This window comes from Cryptotermes secundus, unplaced genomic scaffold (assembly GCF_002891405.2).
Source record: "Cryptotermes secundus unplaced genomic scaffold, Csec_1.0 scaffold953, whole genome shotgun sequence".
Classification (NCBI taxonomy): domain Eukaryota; kingdom Metazoa; phylum Arthropoda; class Insecta; order Blattodea; family Kalotermitidae; genus Cryptotermes; species Cryptotermes secundus.
The window spans coordinates 152,054-174,501 of record NW_019732863.1 but is presented as its reverse complement, the minus strand read 5'-3'; the positions used below and the strand labels follow the sequence as shown (position 1 = coordinate 174,501).

The 22,448-nt window shown below is 37.4% G+C and overlaps 1 protein-coding gene across 4 annotated transcripts; it reads left to right on the top strand.

Moving 5' to 3' along the window:
* Positions 1-81: 81 nt before the first annotated feature.
* LOC111867810 (WD repeat-containing protein 46) lies at positions 82-18,724 on the top strand. Of its 4 annotated transcripts, XM_023857985.2 has the most exons (14): positions 82-286; positions 1,025-1,118; positions 2,800-3,230; positions 4,095-4,220; positions 4,783-4,911; positions 6,737-6,887; positions 7,872-8,007; positions 9,017-9,116; positions 10,956-11,112; positions 11,543-11,690; positions 12,987-13,081; positions 15,817-15,912; positions 16,855-16,965; positions 18,428-18,724. In XM_023857985.2, exons 3-14 carry the CDS (start codon positions 2,800-2,802, stop codon positions 18,569-18,571), a joined length of 1,824 nt encoding a protein of 607 aa, XP_023713753.1. In that variant the 5' UTR covers positions 82-286; positions 1,025-1,118; the 3' UTR covers positions 18,572-18,724. The 4 variants fall into 4 exon arrangements, with proteins under 4 accessions (XP_023713753.1, XP_023713751.1, XP_023713752.1 ...); XM_023857983.2 differs by lacking the exon at positions 1,025-1,118; XM_023857984.2 differs by lacking the exon at positions 1,025-1,118 and having other exon boundaries at positions 82-968.
* Positions 18,725-22,448: the final 3,724 nt, after the last annotated feature.

Below are 22,448 nucleotides of genomic sequence, written 5' to 3'. Positions count from 1 at the left end.
GTGATAATAACGAGAAAGAGAGTTTTAGCTTGTAAATGAGTAACAGTTGGTGAGCCTGCTGAGAATTTCTTTTGTGCATTTTCGTCCGTTTCCGTCTTCAGCCGGCTGAACGGGTTTTGGGTTAAATTATATGGATTTGTTGCATGATCGTAGAATTTTTGCAGTCGTATCTATATGTTACATGTGCTTCTTCGGAGCAGGGGAAGCGCCGTATGTATCGTCTGTATCGGTCTGTATAGCGACTGGCTACGGGCTGGACGACCGAAGAGTCGGATTTCGAATTCCGGTAGGTTCAAGAATTTTCTCTACGTCGTCCAGACCGCCTTTGGGACCCATCAAACCTCCTGTTCAACGATAACCGGTGATAGAGCAGCTGGAGCGCAAAGCTGACCACTCACCTCCAACTAAAGCAGAGGTCGAGGAAACGCTGATCTGTACATCTGCTTCCTCATACGTCTTCATGGCGTAGTGCTTAATTAGCTAAGCAAAGGGACAACTTTACACATGCTTCATCTTCCATAAGGCCTCGAAACAGGAGCTTTCAGCAGCATAATCACTTGGAATTGCCATGCATATATAATAATTACGACCAAGCACTAGCATGAAACCATTAGTCTACTTGTTCCTTATCTCGGATGACTATTGCAAGGAATTCAAGAATGCTTATATGTGACCTGCTTGCAAGCGTGCTGCCCATCTGTACCTAAGAGCGTATGCCACGATTCATTGTTTTGTGTTCCTTTGTCTCGCCTAAGGTGGTATAGTCATCACGATGATCACGATCATCACGATATTTAGGGTCATTCTGTGGTTCACTTGCTCGTGTGTAACTCCATTCCCGTAACTCGAAAGTGCAAGAGGAACCATGGCTCAGCTAACCCACCTGTCAAATTCATATGTTTGCCTTCTATGACTCATGGCAGCGTTGGTATAGTGATCCGTGCAGCAAATCATCTATGGTTCGGCTGGTATTGGTGCTTATTATTATTATAATTATTATTAATGTTGTTTTGTTTTGTTGCAGCTAGTGGTAGGACTGGTAGTATTTTGTCTTGAAAACGTGGTCATCTTGTAGCTCCGTTGGGAAGGTTGGGAATAACATAACCAAGAAAGAAAAGGTACTTTTTCTGTTGATAGGAATATTTGGAGTTAATGTATGAAATACATCTTGCTAGCATCCTGTCTGCAAATATTCTACAAATATAAAGTTGCACGAGACAAACCTGATGACACATTGAAATGGCCATGGACGACAAAAACAGCCAGTGTCTTTGAGTTATTATGTTTGAAACAGTATTGTATACAACGTTTCTAGTTATTTTGTTCATTTACTTCTTTGATAGTCGCACAGAAAGTAGACTCAGATTAGTAGGTATTTGCCAAATTTTAACGAGGTCGTACTGATGTGAGTCTTGATAACACAGGTTTACCCTGAGTATTTGTTATATGAGTAATATTTTTGCGTGATGAGATCCACAAGCCCAGCAGATTTCGTAAAAATGTCGAGGGATTTTTTAGCTAAAGGGAATAACTGATTTTGATAGAAACCATTCAAAGCTCCTGTGTCCCAGATGTCCAATTTTACTTATTTTACTGTAATCAAGACAAATATTTTAATTTACCTAATCTAGCCTGATCAACTAGAATGCTCATAAACAGAAATAACACTTAATCGATCAGAAATGAGGTGTTCATGACATTATTTAATGTTTTGTGGTTGGACTTCTAAAAATTTAGAACACTGAAGACTTTCAACTGAAACTGTACTTCAGTTAATGTCTGTTTGAAGGTAATTCAAAATATAGACTTAAAACGTTGGTGGGCAGTTATTTTTACCTGGTAGCCTCTTGGGTCTGTTTTGAAGTGATTATGGAACTGACATCTGAGAAGATAATTGCACCTGAAGAGGGGGGTATGGCACAAGTCACAGTATTGTATATCAAATTTGGGAACAGTACAGTCACAAAACATTCCTCAAGAACAAATTACACAACAGTTGACTTTTGAATGCTTGATTTAGCTCTCCTGCTGACACCCATGGTTTCAGGCTAAAGTCATTATGTAACACTGGAGTGTATGGCTCTTCTTTTTATAGTAGAAAGATTTTTTAAATTATGTATGTGCCTAAAAGTGTTCTGTCTTCTGTGATTTAACACTGTAGTCCACTGGAAGTCAACCAGTGTTTCAGAGGAATTGATCACTCCCATCTTCAGAGTTAAAGAATGAGCCAGGCAAGAAATCACCTTGAAGCAGGTTGCAAGGAACATGTTCCTCAAAAACATCCATTGACTTTCACTGTACTACATTGCATTATATGTCAGAAGATAGAACTCCTCATAATCACCATTCTGAGAACGTGAAACTGTACATGTCATCATCATCATCATCAGTAATCTGTCAAGACGACAGGTCCACAGTCTCTTTCAAAACAATTCCTCCACTTAATGCGCTCTAGAGCTTTCTCCTTCAAATGACAGTATCCTCTTCTGTTCCCAAGGTCATCCAGCATCTTCTTACGTCTTCTTCCTCGTCTTCTTGTCACTTCTATCCGCCCATCTATCTTTCCTTCGATAGCTTCTTTTAGAAGGCAGTTTCTGCGTAAAACATGACCAATCCAATTAGCCTTCCGTTTTCTTATTTCGTGTAGGATATTCCTCTGCTCACCGACTCTAATTAACACTTCTTCATTTCTCACATAATCGGTCCAACTGATCTTCTCCATTCTTCTCCAACACCACATTTCGAAACTTTCCAGATGTTTCTGATACTGTACATGTATATGCTATTTAATTTTTTCAGATGACAAGGTATTTCTTAAAACAGGAATCCCAAAAGGATAAACAAAAGCCTCAAAATAAAGGCAATGAAGGGTCTATTAAAGAATTAAGAACATTTAAGAGACCCAAATATAAATCTTCTATAGAGAAATCCCAAAAGGAAATCGATGCACTGGTAACAGTTGTGAAATATAAAAGGAAGGCATGGAGGGGTAGAAAATATGAAGATGATAAGCTTGCAGGTGCCCGCGTACAGGCACCATGGAACAGGAAATCAAAACGTGTCCCAGTCCCGGAGGATAAATTGGCTCATCACAGTCGTGGGGAAGGTTTATCTGGTGATGGGATAAAAACAGACTTTCATCAGAAGAAGCTAAAGAAGCATGAAGCAAATATTGAATTTTCTATAGAACAAGCAGCAAGAGCAGAAATCCTTTTACCAGAAGAAAGCGGGTGAGTGAATTATTTTGATGATATCTGAGTCCTTTATTATATTATACAATATGTATGCTACAGCCAGTTTCTGTTGCATTAAATATAAGAATAATCTTAATATATTGTCTTATAACAGTATCTAGTCTAATTAAAATGCAAACTGCAACAAGAAACTGTGCACGACTCTGTGGGCAGGGCCTTTTTTTCTAAACTGATAGTCATGCAGGTGGTCTAGATATTGCCATTCCTTTGTGGAACCAGTAAGTTCATTACTGTTCATTACTCAATACATGAGCCCTGTTTTAATATTAGTGTATGCAGTAGTAGTGTAGTTGGTTGAGGCACTGTTCTACAGACTGGAAGGTCATGGGTTTGATTCCTGAAGAAATCATTGGATTTTTCAGTTGACTTAATCGTTCCAGCTGCACTATGGCCCTGGGTTCGATTCATCCCTTAACAGAAATGAGTACCAGGAGTCTTCCTGGGGATAAGTGTGGCTGGTGTGCAGGGCTGACAGCCTCACTGCCATTTGTGAGCCAATTGTCTAGATAATGTGGGAGCTTTGACATCTCACAACCCTATAGGCCTTCACAGCCTGTTACAGTGATAGCTTTACTTTTACCTGTTTCAATATTGCATCATTCATGTCCACCAAGAGGTCTTTTTACATGTGTCTTTTCTGAAAAAAAATATATATGCATTTTTTGTTTCCCCTCTGTGTACTACATATCCTAAGCATCTGATTCACCTTAATTTAACACTAGGTGATGAAATTATAATGAAATGTGGCTTACCACTCACTGAACTCCAACTTTGTTACCACATTATGCCTTTTGTTTTTACACATTGAATGTAGTATGTGCAGTTTTGCATTTCTTTCAGATTTTTGTTAGCAGATGAAGGTGAGCTAACTACACAGTTCACCCAACAGCAAATTGCTTCTTCTGTTGATATCACAAGTGCAACCAAACACTTTGACTTACATCTGGCAGAATTTGGACCATATAGGTAACTAGTAAAATCCAACCATTATTCTTATTTGTGGGCACTGATTCATCTTCCTCCTGTGCCATTCTGAATAACCATGTATAATAATCCCTCCATCTCCTGATGTTAAATACTGTCTGCAGAATTTGGCAGAACCTGACAGAATTTGGTCCATATAGGTAACTAGTAAAATCCAACCATTGTTCCTATTTATGGGCACTGATTCATCTTCCTCCCATGCCATTCTTAATAACCATGTATAATAATCCATCCATCTCCTGATGTCAAATATTGTCTGCAGAATTTGGCAGAACCTGACAGAATTTGGACCATACAGGTACCTAGTAGAATACAACCACTGTTCTGCTTTGTGGACATTGATTCAGCACCATCCCATGCCCTTTTTTGAATCACCATGTATAATAATTCCCATCTCACAATGTTAAATATTTTTGCAGTTAGTGTATCATCATTGAATAACCTATTGGACTTATCTTTATTTTATGTTGCTGTGAAAACATTTAATCATAAATATAACGTGTGCTGTTGTAGATTAATTATTTGTTTTTATCATGTTACTCAGGATGAACTACAGTCGGAATGGTCGCTTTCTCCTTATAGGCGGCAGAAGAGGGCATGTTGCTGCCATGGACTGGGTAACAAAGAAGCTGCTGTGTGAAGTGAATGTTATGGAGGCAGTTTATGATGTACAGTAAGGAATGGCTAGCAACATCTCATTGTATGCTTGTCTTTGCTTCATACTTTGCCACAGAGAACTTGTAATTGGTCAGAGAGTTCTAATTTAGCATTCTGACTGAGATGGTTCTTGATTATTCTTAAAAATTCCATGAGATACAATACAGTTACTTTCACCTCACATTTTACATAATCGTCCTTTGCAAATGGTACCATCCCATTAAATAATGGTTGAAATAATTCCCCCAATCCTTTACAGCACTTAGCTGAACTCTAGGCATGTTTGTTTCGGTATATTGCTTAGGTTAAGTTATTTAGCGCCTCATGTGGTTGGAATCAGAGGTTGTGTGTGTGTGTGTGTGTATATATATATATAAATAATGCACAATGTATAAACAGATAGAGCAAAGAAGTGCTCTATAATCCTTTAAAACTCTTAAGGTATTTCTGTTGTTGAATGTTGAAGCCCAAAACTAGTTTTATGATTACTGTCCACAAGATATCTGAATCAAGATACTGAGTGCTCATTGAAGAGATCTGGATGAAATCTGTGCTAGACTGGAATATCTGCATGATAATCCCCTGGACACCTTGCACAGGTGACACGGATTTCATGTTTAGGGTTCACACTAAACTCAGAGAAGAGCTTTAATGCATGCATGTAGAACTTTTAATGGAGGTGCTAGGAATATGTGCATAGCAACAGAGAGCATTTCCAGTATCAGTTATAATTTGGATAAGTTTTATTTGTAAAATGTATACGCTGTAGGTTTATTGTCTGCAAGATATCCAGCACCGGATTTTTCCTCCTGAGTGTCATCAGTTTTTTGGATATTCCAAAATGATCTCTATATATTTTGTCATGTATATCTGTTTTAAAATGAGATATTCTTGAGAAAATTGATGAAACTTTATGTGAGCTTCATATAAAGAAAGTGTTAATTTAACAGATACATTTTGAATTGTTTCATTTTGGTCCGTTACACTATTAATCACCAATTGTCAATAGATTTTCCGTCAAGTGCAACAATATATATTTCGGTCACTTAATTATCTCATCGCCCTACATGTTTCGGTTCCAAGGAACCATCTTCAGAGGCACTTACAACAAATCATGAAAACACTGGCTCAGCTCAACATCCACAGTATGTAGTTATTTGTGGAAACTATTACATATATCGGAGTGTAAAGCACAACACTTCCCAGTATCTTGAATGCAGGTATAGCACTTGCATCTAAAAAACCACCCTCAAACCGAGTCGTCAACGTTAAAATTTAAAGTTAAAAATTAAAAAACGTTCAAGTAAAATATTCAGGCTCCTTCTTGGTGAATCGTCCCAATGGGGGGAGGCGTCAGCACGGGGTTGTGTGGGCTTGTGGTCGGGTGTATCTTACGCGATGTGTATTGTGTACATGTAGGGCGATGAGATAATTAAGTGACCAAAATATATATTGTTGCACTTGACGGAAAATCTATTGACAATTGTTAACAGATACAGATCAAATCTAAATTTGCATGACAGATTTATTGAAGATGATACTGCCATACATACCTCATTATGCACACACTGCAAATAATGATAAAACAGTAAGATAATGTGATTGGTGTTGTTATGTAAAGTGTGGGGGCACTGTGAGTGTCTGAATAGAAGATTAAGAATGTTATGTTCTGCTTCCAATTCTGACGTGGTAGAAGCTGAATATATTTAGTTTGTTACTTTGCATTCTACTGTTGATGTAGAAATTATTTTATGACTCCTGAATTATATTGAATCATTTTTCTCATTTGACATTCTCTTGAATGTGAGGATTGTTAACACTCTGTACATAATATGTTCCAGATGGTTACATGTGGAGACAATGTTTGCAGTTGCACAGAAGCAGTGGGTGTATGTGTATGACAATCAGGGCATTGAACTTCACTGCATCAAGAAATTAAATAAAATCCTTCATATGGAATTCTTGCCTTATCATTTTCTTCTTGCGACTGCGGTATGGAAAGTTTATTAAACAAACTTTTTTAATTTGGATTTGATGATCCCATAGCAGTGGCTATGAAAAGTGTGATCTTCTGGGTTGTAATGTTGTGTAGTTCAGTAGGAGCCCACCAACTATTCAGAGGAACTTATTGCCTCCACCATCAGATCCAAGAAGCAAGCAGAGTGAACCTTGCATAGAAAACTAGGCCTGATATTGGCTAGAAAGGAACTACAAGATAAAGGGGAGCATGATCATTATATGTAAGGGGGTTCAGAGAGAACCAATGGAAGCCAAGGAAAAAATAAATCTGTTCAGCCCTGAAAAAGGCCATCCCATGAGCAAGTGCAATAGTAGAGGTCAGGAGAGGTTATATAAATGTCTGGGCAAGAGGCCAGGCAAGGAGGACAGAAGCAAGAACCAATGGAGGAACTGGGAAGGGGGAAGGTAGAAAAAGCCAAGGAGAAGTGGGAGGTTGGGTGCCCTGAAAGAGCAGGGAAAAATCCGTTCTCTTTCACTGTTCCTCTTCCACTTTGACAATAAACAAATGCACTCCCTTATAATGGCCATTTTTTTATCCATTTCTTTCCAGTTACTAGGACCGGGTTCCTTTACTTCCTCACATTGGGTCTCATGACCACCATTTTTGTAACTTCCATTTATATCTAAGCCTACTTCTGAACCTAGGCATGTCAGCCTTGATAATGGAGGCACCATATTTCTCCAAAATATCAGTAACCAACCACAATTCTGTGTGGTGTCATAACCCAGAAGACTACAGTCTTGACTGATAGCTTGTTTACTAGTTTAAGATTTGTGGTGGTTGGTAATTGGTTAAGCAAAATAAGTAGTAGATTACATGTAAAAGTGAAACATGTGCAATTTGAATCTATGTATGCCAAAATTATTCAGGTTATATGACATTTATGTTTTGTAGAAGTTATTCACATAGTATTTGTACACCCGAATGATGATAATTATGATGTATTCTGTTGACAGAGTGAAGAAGGGTACCTCAGCTGGTTAGATATCTCCATAGGTAAAATGGTATCTCAATTCAATACCAGAATGGGGCGATTGAATCTTATGACTCTGAATCCATACAATGCTGTTGTGTGTCTTGGACATTCGAAAGGTAAAACAGAATTTTGCATGTATATTGTTTTTCAAGCTATAAAATATTTTGTGAACAGATTTTTTTTTTTAAAAATATGTCTAATTTCAAAAGTGTAAGGAAAGGTTTTTAAAAATATATTACAACAGACTTGACTCAGATGAAGCATCAGGTTTGGAAAATGAAATGAAATTCAATTATAAGAAACTCGTGAAAAGTATGACTGGTCTTGAAAAATAGTTTTTTATAAACATCAATATGTGTGAATCAACTAGGGTCCTCCCCCCTCAATGCATGAAGGAATACAGTTTATGGAGATGTAGTGTCTGTCCATGAGTCCACACATTCCACCTTCCCTTGTTATTTTATTGATTTGGTAAAATTTTACTGTAAGATCTACATTTTATGTTGTTAGCAGTTTTTGTCAGGGGCACGTGGTAGCGTAGTTGGTTGAGGAGCTATGCCACAAGCCGGAAGGTCATGGGTTCAAGTCCCAATGAGTTCATTGGATTTTTTCAGTTGACATAATCCTTCAAGCCACACTATGGCTCTGGGGTCGACTCAGCCTCTAACGGAAATGAGTACCAGGAATTAATTATTGTCCCACTCATTCTTAACTTTGATGTTAAGTGCAGATGAATGGTAAGCTTCACACCTTGGCCATTTTACTACTGGGGAAACAGCCCTTGGTACTCATAGGATAGGGTACTTCCTTTGCAAAGAATCAAACACCAATTCCCTGGTCATCCAGCCCTTAGCCTAGTCACCATACTACTGAGTAAACCCAGTCTCATTCTGTGCTGTTGGAAATAAAATTGTATTTATTGGATCATATATAGCATTTACATTTTTCACAATTGTGTTTTTTTATTTGTCATACATTATTTATAACTTATTCTGTAATACTTCTGGAAACATGTAAAAAGAGCAGTTCTGCATGACATTGTAGTTTGCAAGATTTGACATAGATTTTAACCAGTTTCATTTTCAGAACAGTTTTGTTTTAACAAAAAATTATACTGCTGTGTAGGTATAGTGACAATGTGGAGTCCAAATGTGAAAGAACCATTGTCCAAAATGTTGTGTCATCAACATCCTTTGCAGAGCCTCGCTATTGACTCTCAAGGCCAGTAAGTAGAAATTTAAATTTATGTTCTGAACATTTACATAATTCCTTTGAATATATGGCAGACTTAAAATATTTGAGAAGAGTGGTGACAGATGAAAATTACTTTTACAATGAAGTTAGGAGCATATTAAATCTCAGGTAAACTTGCTACTGTTTGGTTCAGAATCTTTTATCATCCTATCTCATATCTAAAATTGTAAATGTTAAAATATATGAAACTATAGTTTTGCCTGTTGTTTTCTGACTGCAAAATTTGATCTGTTACCCTGAGGGAAGAAAAAAAATTAGGGATGTCCGGGAATACAGTACTGAGAATATTTGGACCTAAGAGAGGAAATAACAGGAGGCTACAGAAGAATTCATGAAGAGGGCTTCATGAAATGTATAGAAAATTTTAATCTGAAAGTATAATGGGAAGGAAGAAAACCACTAGGAAGACCAAGACGTGGGTGGCTTGACAATGTTAAAATGGATCGTAGAGAGATAGAATAGGGGTATGGACTAGATTGATCTGGCTCAGGACAGGGACCAGTGGAGGGCTCTTGTGAAGATGGTAATGAACTGTCTGGTTCCACAAAATGCTGGGAAGTTCTTGAATAGCTCTACAATTGTCAGCTTCTGAAGAAGGGCACAACTCCATGGAGTTGGTTGGCTGGCTGGTCGGTCGTACTTGGAACATGTTGGATGAATAATATTAAATTTGATCATAGATAAATAGTTCAAGAAAGTGCGGACAGGATGCTTCTGGATCAGGTTAAAATCCGGCCTCAGGCATGCTACTGTGAACATCGTAATGAATCTTCAGGTTTCATAAAGGGCAAGGAAATGTTTTGAGTAGCTGAGTAACTGTTGACTGCTAAGGACTCCACTAAATTTGCTAAATTTACATAAGCCCTGGACCATTCTTAGCAAGTAGCAGGAATTTATTTGAAAATTCTGTTTTTCTTATGCACTCTTTTTACTGGCTCAGTCAGTATAGCAACAAGGCTACAGACTGGACAACCCAGGAGTCAGGGTTTTATTCCCGTCAGGGACAAGAGATTTATCTAGTCTCCATAACATCCAGACCAGCTCTGTTTGCACACCCAGCCTCCTATACAATGGGAACTGGGGCCTATTTCCCCTGGGCTAAAGGAGCAAGAGCATGAAGCTGACCACTTACCTCAAGCTAGTGCCAAGATTAAGAATGATGGAGCTATACCTCCACTCACCCATATGTTTTCATGGCATGGTGCTTAATTAATTAAGCTCAGGGATAACCTTGCCTTTACTTTTCTGGTACATGCTTCAGAGTTGACAGTTCAGTTATCTGGTCATTTATGTTGTATTTTAGCATCCTGTTACACTGATTCATATCCATAATGTGTATATATTACCCTTCTTTTAGTGCATACAATTTCACTTGTCACTTCACACTACGTGTTTCGGCATCATTCTGCCATCCTCAGGTGTATTAATCACGTTAAACCATTGCACTGCCTACCATCAAGTGTCCATTTATAAATCATTTTACACATGATGGCAGGCAGTGCAATGGTTTAACGTGATTAATACACCTGAGGATGGCAGAATGATGCCGAAACATGTAGTGTGAAGTGACAAGTGAAACTGTATGCACTAACAGACGGTTAATATATACACATTATGGATCTGATCATTTATTTCTCACTCCAAATGGAAAAATCTCATACTGTGAATAAACAAATATTAGAAACAAGTGAAAAATATACATAATTTAATTTTAATTCTTCTGTGTAAAATTTCAGTTGTATATTATTTTAGTAGATTACTTGTTGACTGGTTGAAGATACCATGCTCATTTATATATTGTTTTGCTCAGATATATGGCAACGGCTGCAGTGGACAGAACTCTTAAGATCTGGGATGTCCGGAAATTGGAGGGACCCTTACAGCAGTATAAGCTTCATGCTGTTGCATCCAATCTTGCATTCAGTCAACGAGGCTTGTTGGCCATTGGGATGGGCAATGTTGTAGAGGTACAAAGGGTTTCTAGTTGATCCATTGTATAAAAGCACAATGCTTCATTGTTTCTTATGATGCTGATTTCATTGTATTGTTTCTTATAATGCTGATTTGATTGTATTACAAAATCAAGTGAGTAGAAAATGCACTGGGATTCCCATTTAGCATTCCTTTATTTAAGATTTAGTCATATATTCATTTTTGTCTTTTGAACCCAATTATGCCAATATAACTTTCTTTAATTCTTGGTTTTGTCAGTTTGGTATTCAATTCTGTTGTTATCAGGAGGAACCTTAAGTAGGAACTTCACTGTAGTGAGTTGAATTACTGAAGTATAGTGAATTAACTAGCAGTTATGAGCAGAAATCTCCTAAAAGAATATTAGAATATTCAATCTCATGAAGTCGATTTTATTTGATTTTATGTAACAGTTGATTCTCTTAGGTGTACAGGGACTGTTGCCAGAGGCCAGCAGACCGTCCATACTTACGGCACAGGTTGTTTAAAAGAATTGGAAATATGCAATTCTGCCCTTATGAGGATGTTTTAGGAGTGGCATCGGATAGTGGCTTCACTAGTTTGATTATTCCAGGTAGTTTAAAAACTAGAATTTCACCATTTATACGTTTATGTTCTAAATTGGCTAATAGTTTCACAAAGACCAAGGAACTTTATGTAATTCTATTTGGTATGGAAAACTAATTGAATTTGAATCCGCAGTACAGAAGTTTGTAATGTACAGGTATAGAAACATCGACTATTATTGTCTTGGAATAGGGTATTTTAAATCCCCCCAGTATTGTGGGGCTGGTGGCCAGATTTTAAAATTGGGTTAATATTGCATGTGTGTTAGAGTACTGAAATGCACAGCCAATAAAATTTAACATGTAAGATTTGAGGTTTTCACGGCGGTGACTATGAAGAAAGCAGTCTTCTGGGATGTGGCGCTGTGTAGATATTGTGTTAACTGACATTTTGGAGGAACATCGGTTAACACAATATCTACACGGTGCCACATCCCAGAAGAATGCTTTCTTCAACAAAATTTAACATTTTGGGAAGTGTGTCCAAATTTTTGGACTTCAAATTTACATTAAATGTTCCTTAAAATATATTGTCAGCTTGTATCCACTGAAGTATAAAGCATACTTCAGCCAGGGAAAATGTATGAGGAACATTTTGTATAAGAGCGAAATGAAATTATTAAATTTGCTTAGTGGGGGGTGGAGTCCAACTGGGTCTGCTCAGCACGATGGCCACTGATTGGCCTATTGTAGCCTGCCCTGGCTGATTATGATGATGGAGAATTTGGAGGAATGAAGATTGGCAGGGAAAACTGAAGTACTCGGAGAAAACCCGCCCCAGCTCCACTTTGTCCACCACAAATCCCACTTGATCAGACCTGGGATTGACCCCGGGCCGCCGTGGTGGGAAGCCAGTGACTAACCGCTTGAGCTATGGTGTGGCCTATAAGAGTGAAACTTCAGTACTGTAAACTTCTAGGGACTTCAACTTTTTCTACTTAAAACTGAAAGAGTATTATATAAAGTGATAATTTAAAAATAAATGAAATGGAAAGAACTTTTATTTAAATACACAGAATATTTTACAAAACAGAATGGTAATTGCTCTTTGCCATATTAACGTGTTTAAGAACATTTTTCATGTATCTTCATCGAATCCATTCATTTAATTTTCAGAGTTTTGTTTTTAATGCAGCATAAGTCTCTGATTAGCAATAGTCTACAATAACTGTCTGTTATTGATGATAATTTGTGGCAAGCAACGCAAGTCAGTGTAATTTTGACATAAAATTTGGTTATAATAAAATTGTGATTACGCATGTTTGTACTTTTCATATTTCTAGTTTTTTCATTCTGAATTTTAGGAAGTGGAGAGCCGAACTTTGATGCTTTGGAAAGTAACCCCTTCCAGAGTAAATCCCAGAGAAGAGAATCTGAGGTGAAGTCTCTGTTAGAGAAGGTAAGTTTGTTATAAACAGAGCCATAAAGGGAAGGTGGCTATGTGGATGCTGTTAGAAACTTATATAGAGTAGATTATTAAGGAAGTTCTGTTAGAAAATATTTATATGTATATAAGTTAATATATATGTACAGTTAGCTCCTGATTATGCGGACCGATGATGGCGATGAAGTGAATGAATAACTGAAATTGCAGTTAATCCAGTGTATTTTGATTTGCATTCTTATAATGTTGTCAACAGCTAATAAAACAAATGTTGACACAATAGTGCCTATTTTGTCTTTTTCAGAACTACTGTTTTGTAGACTGACCTATTGTATAAAGTAAGTAAAGTAAAGTAAAGGTATCCCTGTAACAGGCTGTGGAGGCCCATAGGGTTGTGAGATGTTGAGGTTGCTACATTTTCTAGAGAGTCTCCTCGCAGATGGTGGCAAGGTTGTCAGTCCCATGAGCCAGCCACCCTTTACCCCGAAGAATATTCAAAGAATATTACTGGTACTCATTTCTGTTAGAGGCTGAGTCAACCCCAGGGCCATGGTGCGGCTGGAAGGATTAGGTCAATCAAAAAATTCCAATAACCTCATCGGGACTTGAACCCACAACTTTTTGTATGATACACAACAAGATGCATACCATAAAAGTTAAAAATCACAAATTACTTAACCACATTTTACACTCTATGGCTATACATTTCCTCTTTCATAAGAAATTCGATGACAGCACACTGGCGAAATGACATATCGTCGGCCATTTTGTTAGGAGTGATACTGGTCACGTGATGCAAGCTATTGACGTCACAAGACACTCAAGGTTAACACAACAGCTGGTTCCACCTACTGCCATACTCTCTTTTGTCTGCTGTTCCCAGGTTGCATGCAAAGAAAAGTTGCTCATGACTTTTGGTATGACGTACGTAAGTGTAGTTATGTAGATCTACTCACTTTCCTTGTGGCTGTAATATCACTATTCAAACTGCCACCAACCCTTGCAGACTAGCAAAGTGTCAACACTCTGTAGCATCATTCATGTGATCACTGTTTCCTTCTTCTTCACTTTCACCCTCCATATTCATGACCTCATTCTTTTGTTCTGTAGCAATACTTATTTCATCATCATCAGTCATGTACAGGAAGCCAGGTTTGCAAATGGCATGTCTTTATCCATTCTCCTATCTGGCTGTAATAGTGAGCAGGAAGGCTGTTTCCTGTTCTTGAAATTCTGATCTCAACTAACTTAGTAAAGTGATTGTTCATAAGAATGATGGCCAGAAATTTTTATCTTTCCCAGAATATCCAGAGCAACTCTGGGACTGACCTAATTTCCTGTCCTCCACCAGATGTTAGGTGGTTGGAGCATGAAGCTGGTGGCTCACCTCCGTTCCATATGCAGAGGTTTACTTCCAGCACCATACAATTTCATGGCACAGTGCTGATACACACACAGAATACCTTTATGTCTGAATATCCTTATGTACACCATATCTCTATTCCCATTTATATTCTTAATATGATGTAGTTGAGGTATCTTAGAATTTTTATGCCAGAATTTCACTTCAAGGGCTTTGAGTCTACTTTCATTTCTTTTTAGGACCCATACTTCTAATCCATAAGTGGAAATACAGTCTCTTGTTTTATAAATCTCCATTTCAATTTTTCATGTTAGTTCCTTTCTTCTTAAACTTACACTCTTACTTACTTACTTACTTACTCATTGAGCTGAGCCCTTCTGGAGGACCTGCCAATTCTGCAGCTACTCAAGAATTTCCCGGCATTTTATGGAACCTGAAGGTTCATCACCGTGTTCACAAGAGCCCTCCACTGGTCCCTATCCTGAGCCAGATCTATCCAATACATACCATCCCATCCTATCTCTCTAAGATCCATTCTGATATTGTCCACCCACCTACACCTTGGTCTTCCCTGTGGTCTCTTTCCTTCTGGCTTTCCCACCAATATCCTATATGCATTCCTCATCTCCCCCATTCTCCATTCATGAAAATTACACTCACCATATTTATTATATATATTTTTTTTGTTCTGTTTTTTGCCTTGTCATTTGCTGAGTTGACCCATCCTCAGCAGTAGTAACTCCCAAATACTGAAGTTTGCACAGTTTTATATTGTTAGCTTGTGTTCAGATTGTAGGCTTCTCTAAATCTTTCCAATGCTAAAATCTTCAGCATTTTGAAATCTGTGTTTGTGTTCTATGTTTCATAACATACGGTAGTTAAAAACACCAGTATTTTTTGTTTGTTACCTCCACTTCTTGATACATATTCATGGCATGCTCAAACACAGATAAAACTAGATGTGGGCTGAATAACCAGGGTTTAGTTCCCAGCAAACGCAAGAATTTTTCTCTTTGTCACTATGTCCAGTTAGACCAGCACTTTGGGGGCTCTTTTTTTTTGAGGTAAACAGTGGTATCATTAAGGTGACCATCTCCACCCCCCATATATCTTCACGGTGTAGTGCTTGGACACAGACATCTATATCACTCAGTATTACTCGGTTTTTGGATTTTGTCCATCCATATATCTAAAGAACACAGTGTTTCAGAAACTGGATATATTTCTATTCTCAGGTGAGGTAGGGAGTACCTACACTTTTGGGTCTGTTTGATAGAGCTAACCTCAACTACCGGACCTCATTCACTGTGGTTAGCTTTTTTTTGTGCTGATTTTTTAATCTGTCACAGTATACATGCACTGTTTTCATAATTCTGTTCTGTTTCAGATTCAACCTGAATTCATAACATTGGATCCGACAGTAATAACTGATGTACACATTCCAACACTCAGAGATAAAGTGGAAGCAAAGAAAAAGTTGCTTGTAAGTTGTGAATTTCTTGTGTTCAATAATAAATGTAGAATATTTTTAATATATATGTATGTACATATATATTTGCATTAGATATGTCTGTACTTCAGATTATTTGACATAATAGAATGAACTATCGTATGAAATGCTTTATTCTGAATACCCATACATTTTCACTAATCATATGTTAAAAGTAAGAAAGTATATGATTTCAAGCATTGTGCTTTTCATGCCAGTTGCAGGCATATTCTGGAATTATGGTAATTCAGTTATCAAATACATTTGTATTGAGTGAACAGCATTACTTTGTTTTTTGGTGAAGTATCTACATCTGCCATTCTTTAATTTAAACTTTAAATACTAACCTTGGTTTATCAAACGCATATATATTGTCTTCATTAATTCATGCCAGAGAAAAGTTATTTTAGACACACAAAATCTTAGCAGAAGTATACTCTGTAATTCAAACTACTAAATTCATTATTGATAAAGGCATGTTAAAACTTGAAGAATATTGTAAATGGAGTGGCTCTGCTAGCTGATTTCTTGAATGGCTTGTTACTCGACCCCAAAGGTGGTGGTATTATGGTCATGAATATTGATGAACTTCTGGACTCCAGAAGATAGTACTATTTACAGGCATCAGTATGAGAACCTCAAAACATGTTAAAACTTGTTTCTGATAGTATACTAACATACTAGCATAGTGTATTAGCATTCTTGGGGATGTGAACATGTTACTGGCATTATACTTTTGCATTCCACTGTGTTACAAACAATTTTAGATATAAAAATAATGGTTTTGTGAACTTCAGTTCCGTTGGGTTCTTGCCTTAGATTTTCACAACTCTGTACCTAAATCTGACTTCGAACAATAGTCTATTGTCATAGAATTTTGTCTGTCTCTGTCCAAGAGTGTTTTCTTCAAATCATTATGGTATGTCTTTACCACAGTTCTTGAAACCACCGAAGATTGATTTCCAGCCTCGTAATAAGAGTGGGAAAAAGAAAGGCACTGTCAAAGTTGCACAGACAAAAAGAATTGTCCGAGAGGAACAAAGAAGGGTATGTATATGGTCATTTATTTTGTTTAAGGAGATAACATTTCTAGCAGCGGAAACTAGGTTTTTCCGTTCTCCACAGCGTTTAGACTGGCTTTGGTGCCCACCGAACACCCTGTCACTGGGTACCAGGTGTATTTTTTTTCCAGGTGGTATACTTGTTGTGTGAAACTGACCACTAACCTCCATCTTATGTGAAGGTTAAGAATATATATATTTATGGCTTTGTGCTTAATTAAGTGCAAGAAAACTTTTACTTCCATAAATATTCTTTTTCAGTCATTTTTCTGCATGAAGCAGAAAATATTTCAGTGCATTAATATCTCAGTTAGATAAGCAAAAATTACATCTACAGAGTGTCCCAGAAATAAGTGCTGTAAATTGGATGGTGAATGCTGACTCAAAAGAATGAAAGCAGTTTATATAAATATGGGTATGGAAATTATTTGGTAAGGCATAAAGCAGGAATTTATTCAGAGCCTTTAGAAAGTTAGTGTAGAGTGCATGGCAAGATCTCAGCTTCTCTTTGTCCATGGTGTGTTATGTACTGTGCAAACATTCGAGGCTTTATGTATAGAACAATCCTTTGTTATTTCTTTGAACAGCTGTAACTGATTTTGTTTCCCTCATCCATCTCACACACTGTCACAGCCTTATATTAATTGGATGCCATTCTCAGTGCAGCTGCCAACTGGCTCCATGCTCTCTCAGTCTGGGGCATGCCCACATCCATGCACACTCAGTACGGTGCACAGCATAAAACAAACTTCCAGAGTTTCTCTTTCATATGGTGGAAACTACATTCTTGTAATTTTATTGATTTTCACAAAAATGTTTAGAATGAGGTCATTCTTCCTCAAGCACTTTGTGTACAAGTAATGAGGGACTTTTTACTGTACTGTAAGCTTTCTTCTATATTCCCTTTAAGTTAGACATTAAGAAAAACATGATTATGACATTTCATCACATAACTAATTCATTCTCATTATTCACCATGAAATTAATGAAATAATAAATTCACATGCATATTACACACATTCCATCTTAATGCATGAAATATGACATCGAGACACTTTGTGATCAAAATCTGAAAGAACTAACAGATATAAAATCCAAGTGTGAGGAGTGAACAGGAAAATATAGTATTTTAATAAAATTATTTGCTAAATGTCACATCATCTGTGGAATGACATGGCAGTCATGCAGAAGTTACATACTAGACTTAGCCATACCAAAGAAACATGATGACTCAAGAGCTTATAGTGCTTCAAATTATTGTCAAAAGAATTAGTCACCACATCTGCATCTGCTCTGAGGGCCTCTTCTCCTTCTCTAAGATTGGAAGGAGAGTAAAATAGAAAGGTTCTGAAGTAGAGCACACATGTCAATCTAATGCTAAAGTTTAACATGTATGGAACTTTTCCTACAGGCCCATTAGAAGATGTTAATACATTTTAATGTTTCAGGAGTTTGTCAAGACCCTGAAAGATGCTGGCATTGGTGAAATAACTTCCCCTCAAAATACGGAGAGTTCCAGTGTATCAGTGAAACACAAACCATTTACTGCTCTAGACAGATTCAAACCAAAGAAGAAAAAGGAGGAAGGTTAATTATGTAAGATTTGAGGTTTTCACGGCCGTGACTATGAACAAAGCCGTCTTCTTGCCCCCCCCTGCAGGTCATACTCCACAGACCCTTCCCCTCTCCTCTCTTAGATTTCCCATGTAGCCCCCCCTCTCTATTCTCTTCCTGCTCTTATACAGCTGGGCTTATTGAACTCGACATTAGTCTGTCAGCACCTGCTCACGCTGGTTCCTCACTTGCGGATTTTCTTTCTTTTTTCTTCTACCTTGAAGATGGATGCGATACATTCCTTCAAAACATCAGTTAATACAATATCTACATGGCACCACATCCCAGAAGATGGCTTTCTTCAAGGTTAATTATGTTCAGCATTATTAGGTACATAAGTTTAGAAGTTTGTATTTACATGGTATCAGAAGCTGATGACAATAAACTTTTTGGTTTTAATACTTGCCATTCTGAATACTGATGTTGTGTTTGGCATAACTGCCAACAGACCTAAATGAATTTTTAAGTAATTATTTATGTTATTTTAAGTGGACTGCAATGCACATCAAAGCAGCGTAACAGTTTGGATGCACTGAAACACCTGAGGAATCTGTCTGTGGCTGAAACATGTTGTGATAGTCTTAAATGATGAATATTTTAATGATTGTTGCATTACTGACAGACTTGATACATAGACATTTAATCACCACAGTACTTTCTCATATATACTGGTACTACATTTATGAGGTAAAAGGTGCCAAACTTCTAATATTTAACTAGGACAGAAGACAAAGCACTGTTAATGACATTAATTTAATGACATTTACTGGACACAACAAGGAGTTAAAATGTGGCACTAAGGTAGTAAGTTGTACCACAATAGTAGAATAAAGGTCAACAAGAATATATATGGTCATGAGTTAGTAACTAGACAAAGGGTTAGTATTGCTAATTGAATTTATTGGCTACTTATTACTCAAAATACAGGTAATTACAACACTGACCTCTCACAGTCTACGAATAGTTACAGCACACCCAAAGTCTTTCACTTATTTTGAAAATGAAACCTGCATATTGCTGTCATATATGCAAGAAACGTGTCCACTTGGAATACATAGTAAATGTCTTCCTTTAAACCCCTTACTCATCAAATTTACAAAGCCTGGAAAATTAATGGAATAAATAGGATTTGAGGTTCTCACATCTATAGCTATAAGGCTAAAGTTACTTTACAACTGCAAGTTTACCGCCAGCCAGTTTGTCTTGGCACCAAGCCCCTTGAGGCCTACAACCCATTTTTTGTATGGGGGGCAACTGAACCCTGCAGTCATAGTCCTCCTCTAACATCTTTCTGATGAGAGGATGGGTTGCTATCTTAGCTCTCTTATCAGTATGCTTGGCCTTTTGTCAAGTGTACATTTCACACGTTATTAAAAATTCTTTTTGTACTATCTAAGTCCTCTGTCAGTCCAGGGTTTGCAAAGCAGATCATGTTTATGTCACTTATTTTATGCTACAATGCCAGCTCGATCACTTGAAGAGTCGTACTCTTGATCACCGCCAAGTTTAAGCCTCTTATATTTTCTGTGGGGGCTAAAGGAGCAGTATGTAACCCCCAGAATGTGCAGTCAACCAGGGACTGCTCGTCACTAAAAACTGGGTAATGTCAGTTATTCCTGCTAAGTCCTATCCATACTACGTCCTTGCCATAGTTCCCCGGTAACATTCTTTGGAAGAGCAAAGTATGGAAGGGCGGAAAGCGATTTTCCAACGCTTTAATTGGAACCCACTGGCTAAGGAAATAAACCCCGACAGAAAATCCTAGGTCCTCCAAAGTAGTGGGGGTTAGTCGCAAGGCCAGCTCCCTTGTACTGTAAAAAATAATTTGCTAAAAAAGCTCAACAAGGGATTGCTGGACAGTTCAACTGGAGATGACCAAAGTGAGTTCTAAGGAATAAAGAAAGTAAATTAGTGATAGGAACCTGGAATGTTAAAACTGTACTGAAACCCAGGAAAATGCATGAACTATCAGAACTGTACAAAACACAAATGAAAGTAGTGGCCTTGCAAGAGATAAGATGGGCAGGAAATGGAGTTATTAGTAAAAATGACTTCCAGTTGTTTTATAGTGGCACCCAACAATCCAGGAAAGCAGGAATGCGATTTTATGTCAAGAAGGAAATAGCCAAATACATTATCGGATTTGAGGCTGTAAATGAAAAAATCTGTAAACTTAGGATTAAAGGAAAATATAGGAATATTACTCTTTATCAGTGTTTATGCTCCACTAGAAGATAATGAAATAAACTTTAAAGAGCACTTCTATGATGAATTGTAAAGAGTTTTAGAAGGAACTCCAAGAAGTGACACTGTATAATATTAGGTGATCTAAATGCCAAGTTGGGCAGAGAAGAAATATATAGTAACATTTCTGGGAAATATACATTGCATAATGTAACTTCACCAAATGGCGAACTATTGGTAGAATTTATAATAGCCAATAATATGGTAATTATGAGTACCCAATTCCAACATAAAGAAATACATAAGGGTACCTGGAGAGCAGCCGAACATAACACTGTTAATCAAATTGATCATGTCATTATTAATGCAAGTAAAAAGGATCTTACAGAAGATGTCAGAACAATGCGAGAACCTAACTTAGACTCGGACTTACCTTGTTAAAACGGTAATAAGGCAAAAATTACCCATAGCATATACGAGGGTTGGAACTTTAATAGTGGCAACTATTTATTTACAACTGATACAAAATAGATGCATGTTTCAAAGTTTTACTGTCCTTCAGTGTAGTCACCAGCATTGTGTACAACCTGTTGCCAGCGATGTGGAAGTCGTAGGATACCTTTAGCAGCGCCTGTTGTGTTGATAGTTCGAATTGAGCGTTCTACTGCCTGAAGAATCTCTGGAACAGTTCTGAAGCGAATGCCACGAAGTGGTTCCTTCGTCTTAGGAATCAAGTCGAAGTCACAAGGGCTTACGACCAGGGAGTATGGTGGATGGTACAACACTTTGCAGCCCCAGCTTGCACTTCATGCGGTCGAGCATTGTCCTGCAAAATGATGGGTGGGTTCTGCAGAAAGTGTCACCGCTTCTTTCTCAAAGCTGGTCGCAGGTTGTGTTCCAAAGATGAACAGTAATACTGCGCATTGATGGCCTGCTGTCGGGGAATGGTATGCGTTAGGATAACACCATCACAGTCATACACGAGAATCACCATAACTTTCACACTGCTGGGGTTCTGACAAGCTTTTGATTTTCATGGTGACCTATAAGATAAGTGATAAGAGCCCTGACATTATAGAAACCAAACTTAATGCAAGTCCTATAATCACAGATAAATGGTTTAAATCAAATTTGTTATCAGTTAATCTTTTGAAGACTTTCACTATGCAATTTATAATCAAAAACTCTGTTCCTACCAAGGCCTCCACTTCTTGTAATATTGGTGATATAGTGAAAGTGTCATCTCAAATTTCTTGGTTTGGTAGTTGATAACGTCCTCTCTTGGAATATACATATTGATTCAGTTATTAACAAACTACAGTTTGCTTTTTGATAAGATCTGTCAGACCTTATATGTCAGGCTCATCATTGGTGAAGATATATCATTCTCTGTTTCATTCTATACTATCATATGGAATTGTATTTTGGGGGCAGGAAACCAATACCAAGAAACTCTTTATGATATAAAAAAAAGCAGTTTGTTTAATGACAGGATATTGTAATAGGCATTCATGTAGAAATCTTTTCAGGCAGCTGGGAATTTTACCGTTGAAGTCACAATATATTTATTCAGTTTTGCTCTTTGTATCAAAGAATAGAAAACTTTTCACTACTAATTATGATGCACATAATCTCCAGACAAGGCAGAGTAGTAACTTATATTTCCCAACT

What these genes read in the sequence shown, in the direction of transcription:
- LOC111867810 (XM_023857983.2), top strand. Translation starts at nt 131, where the DNA reads ATGGATTTGTTGCATGATCGTAGAATTTTTGCAGTCGTATCTATATGT. An exon ending in GTGTCTTGGACATTCGAAAG is followed by an intron (nt 8,008 to 9,016) that starts GTAAAACAGAAT and finishes ACTGCTGTGTAG; the next exon opens with GTATAGTGACAATGTGGAGT. An exon ending in GGATGGGCAATGTTGTAGAG is followed by an intron (nt 11,113 to 11,542) that starts GTACAAAGGGTT and finishes TGATTCTCTTAG; the next exon opens with GTGTACAGGGACTGTTGCCA.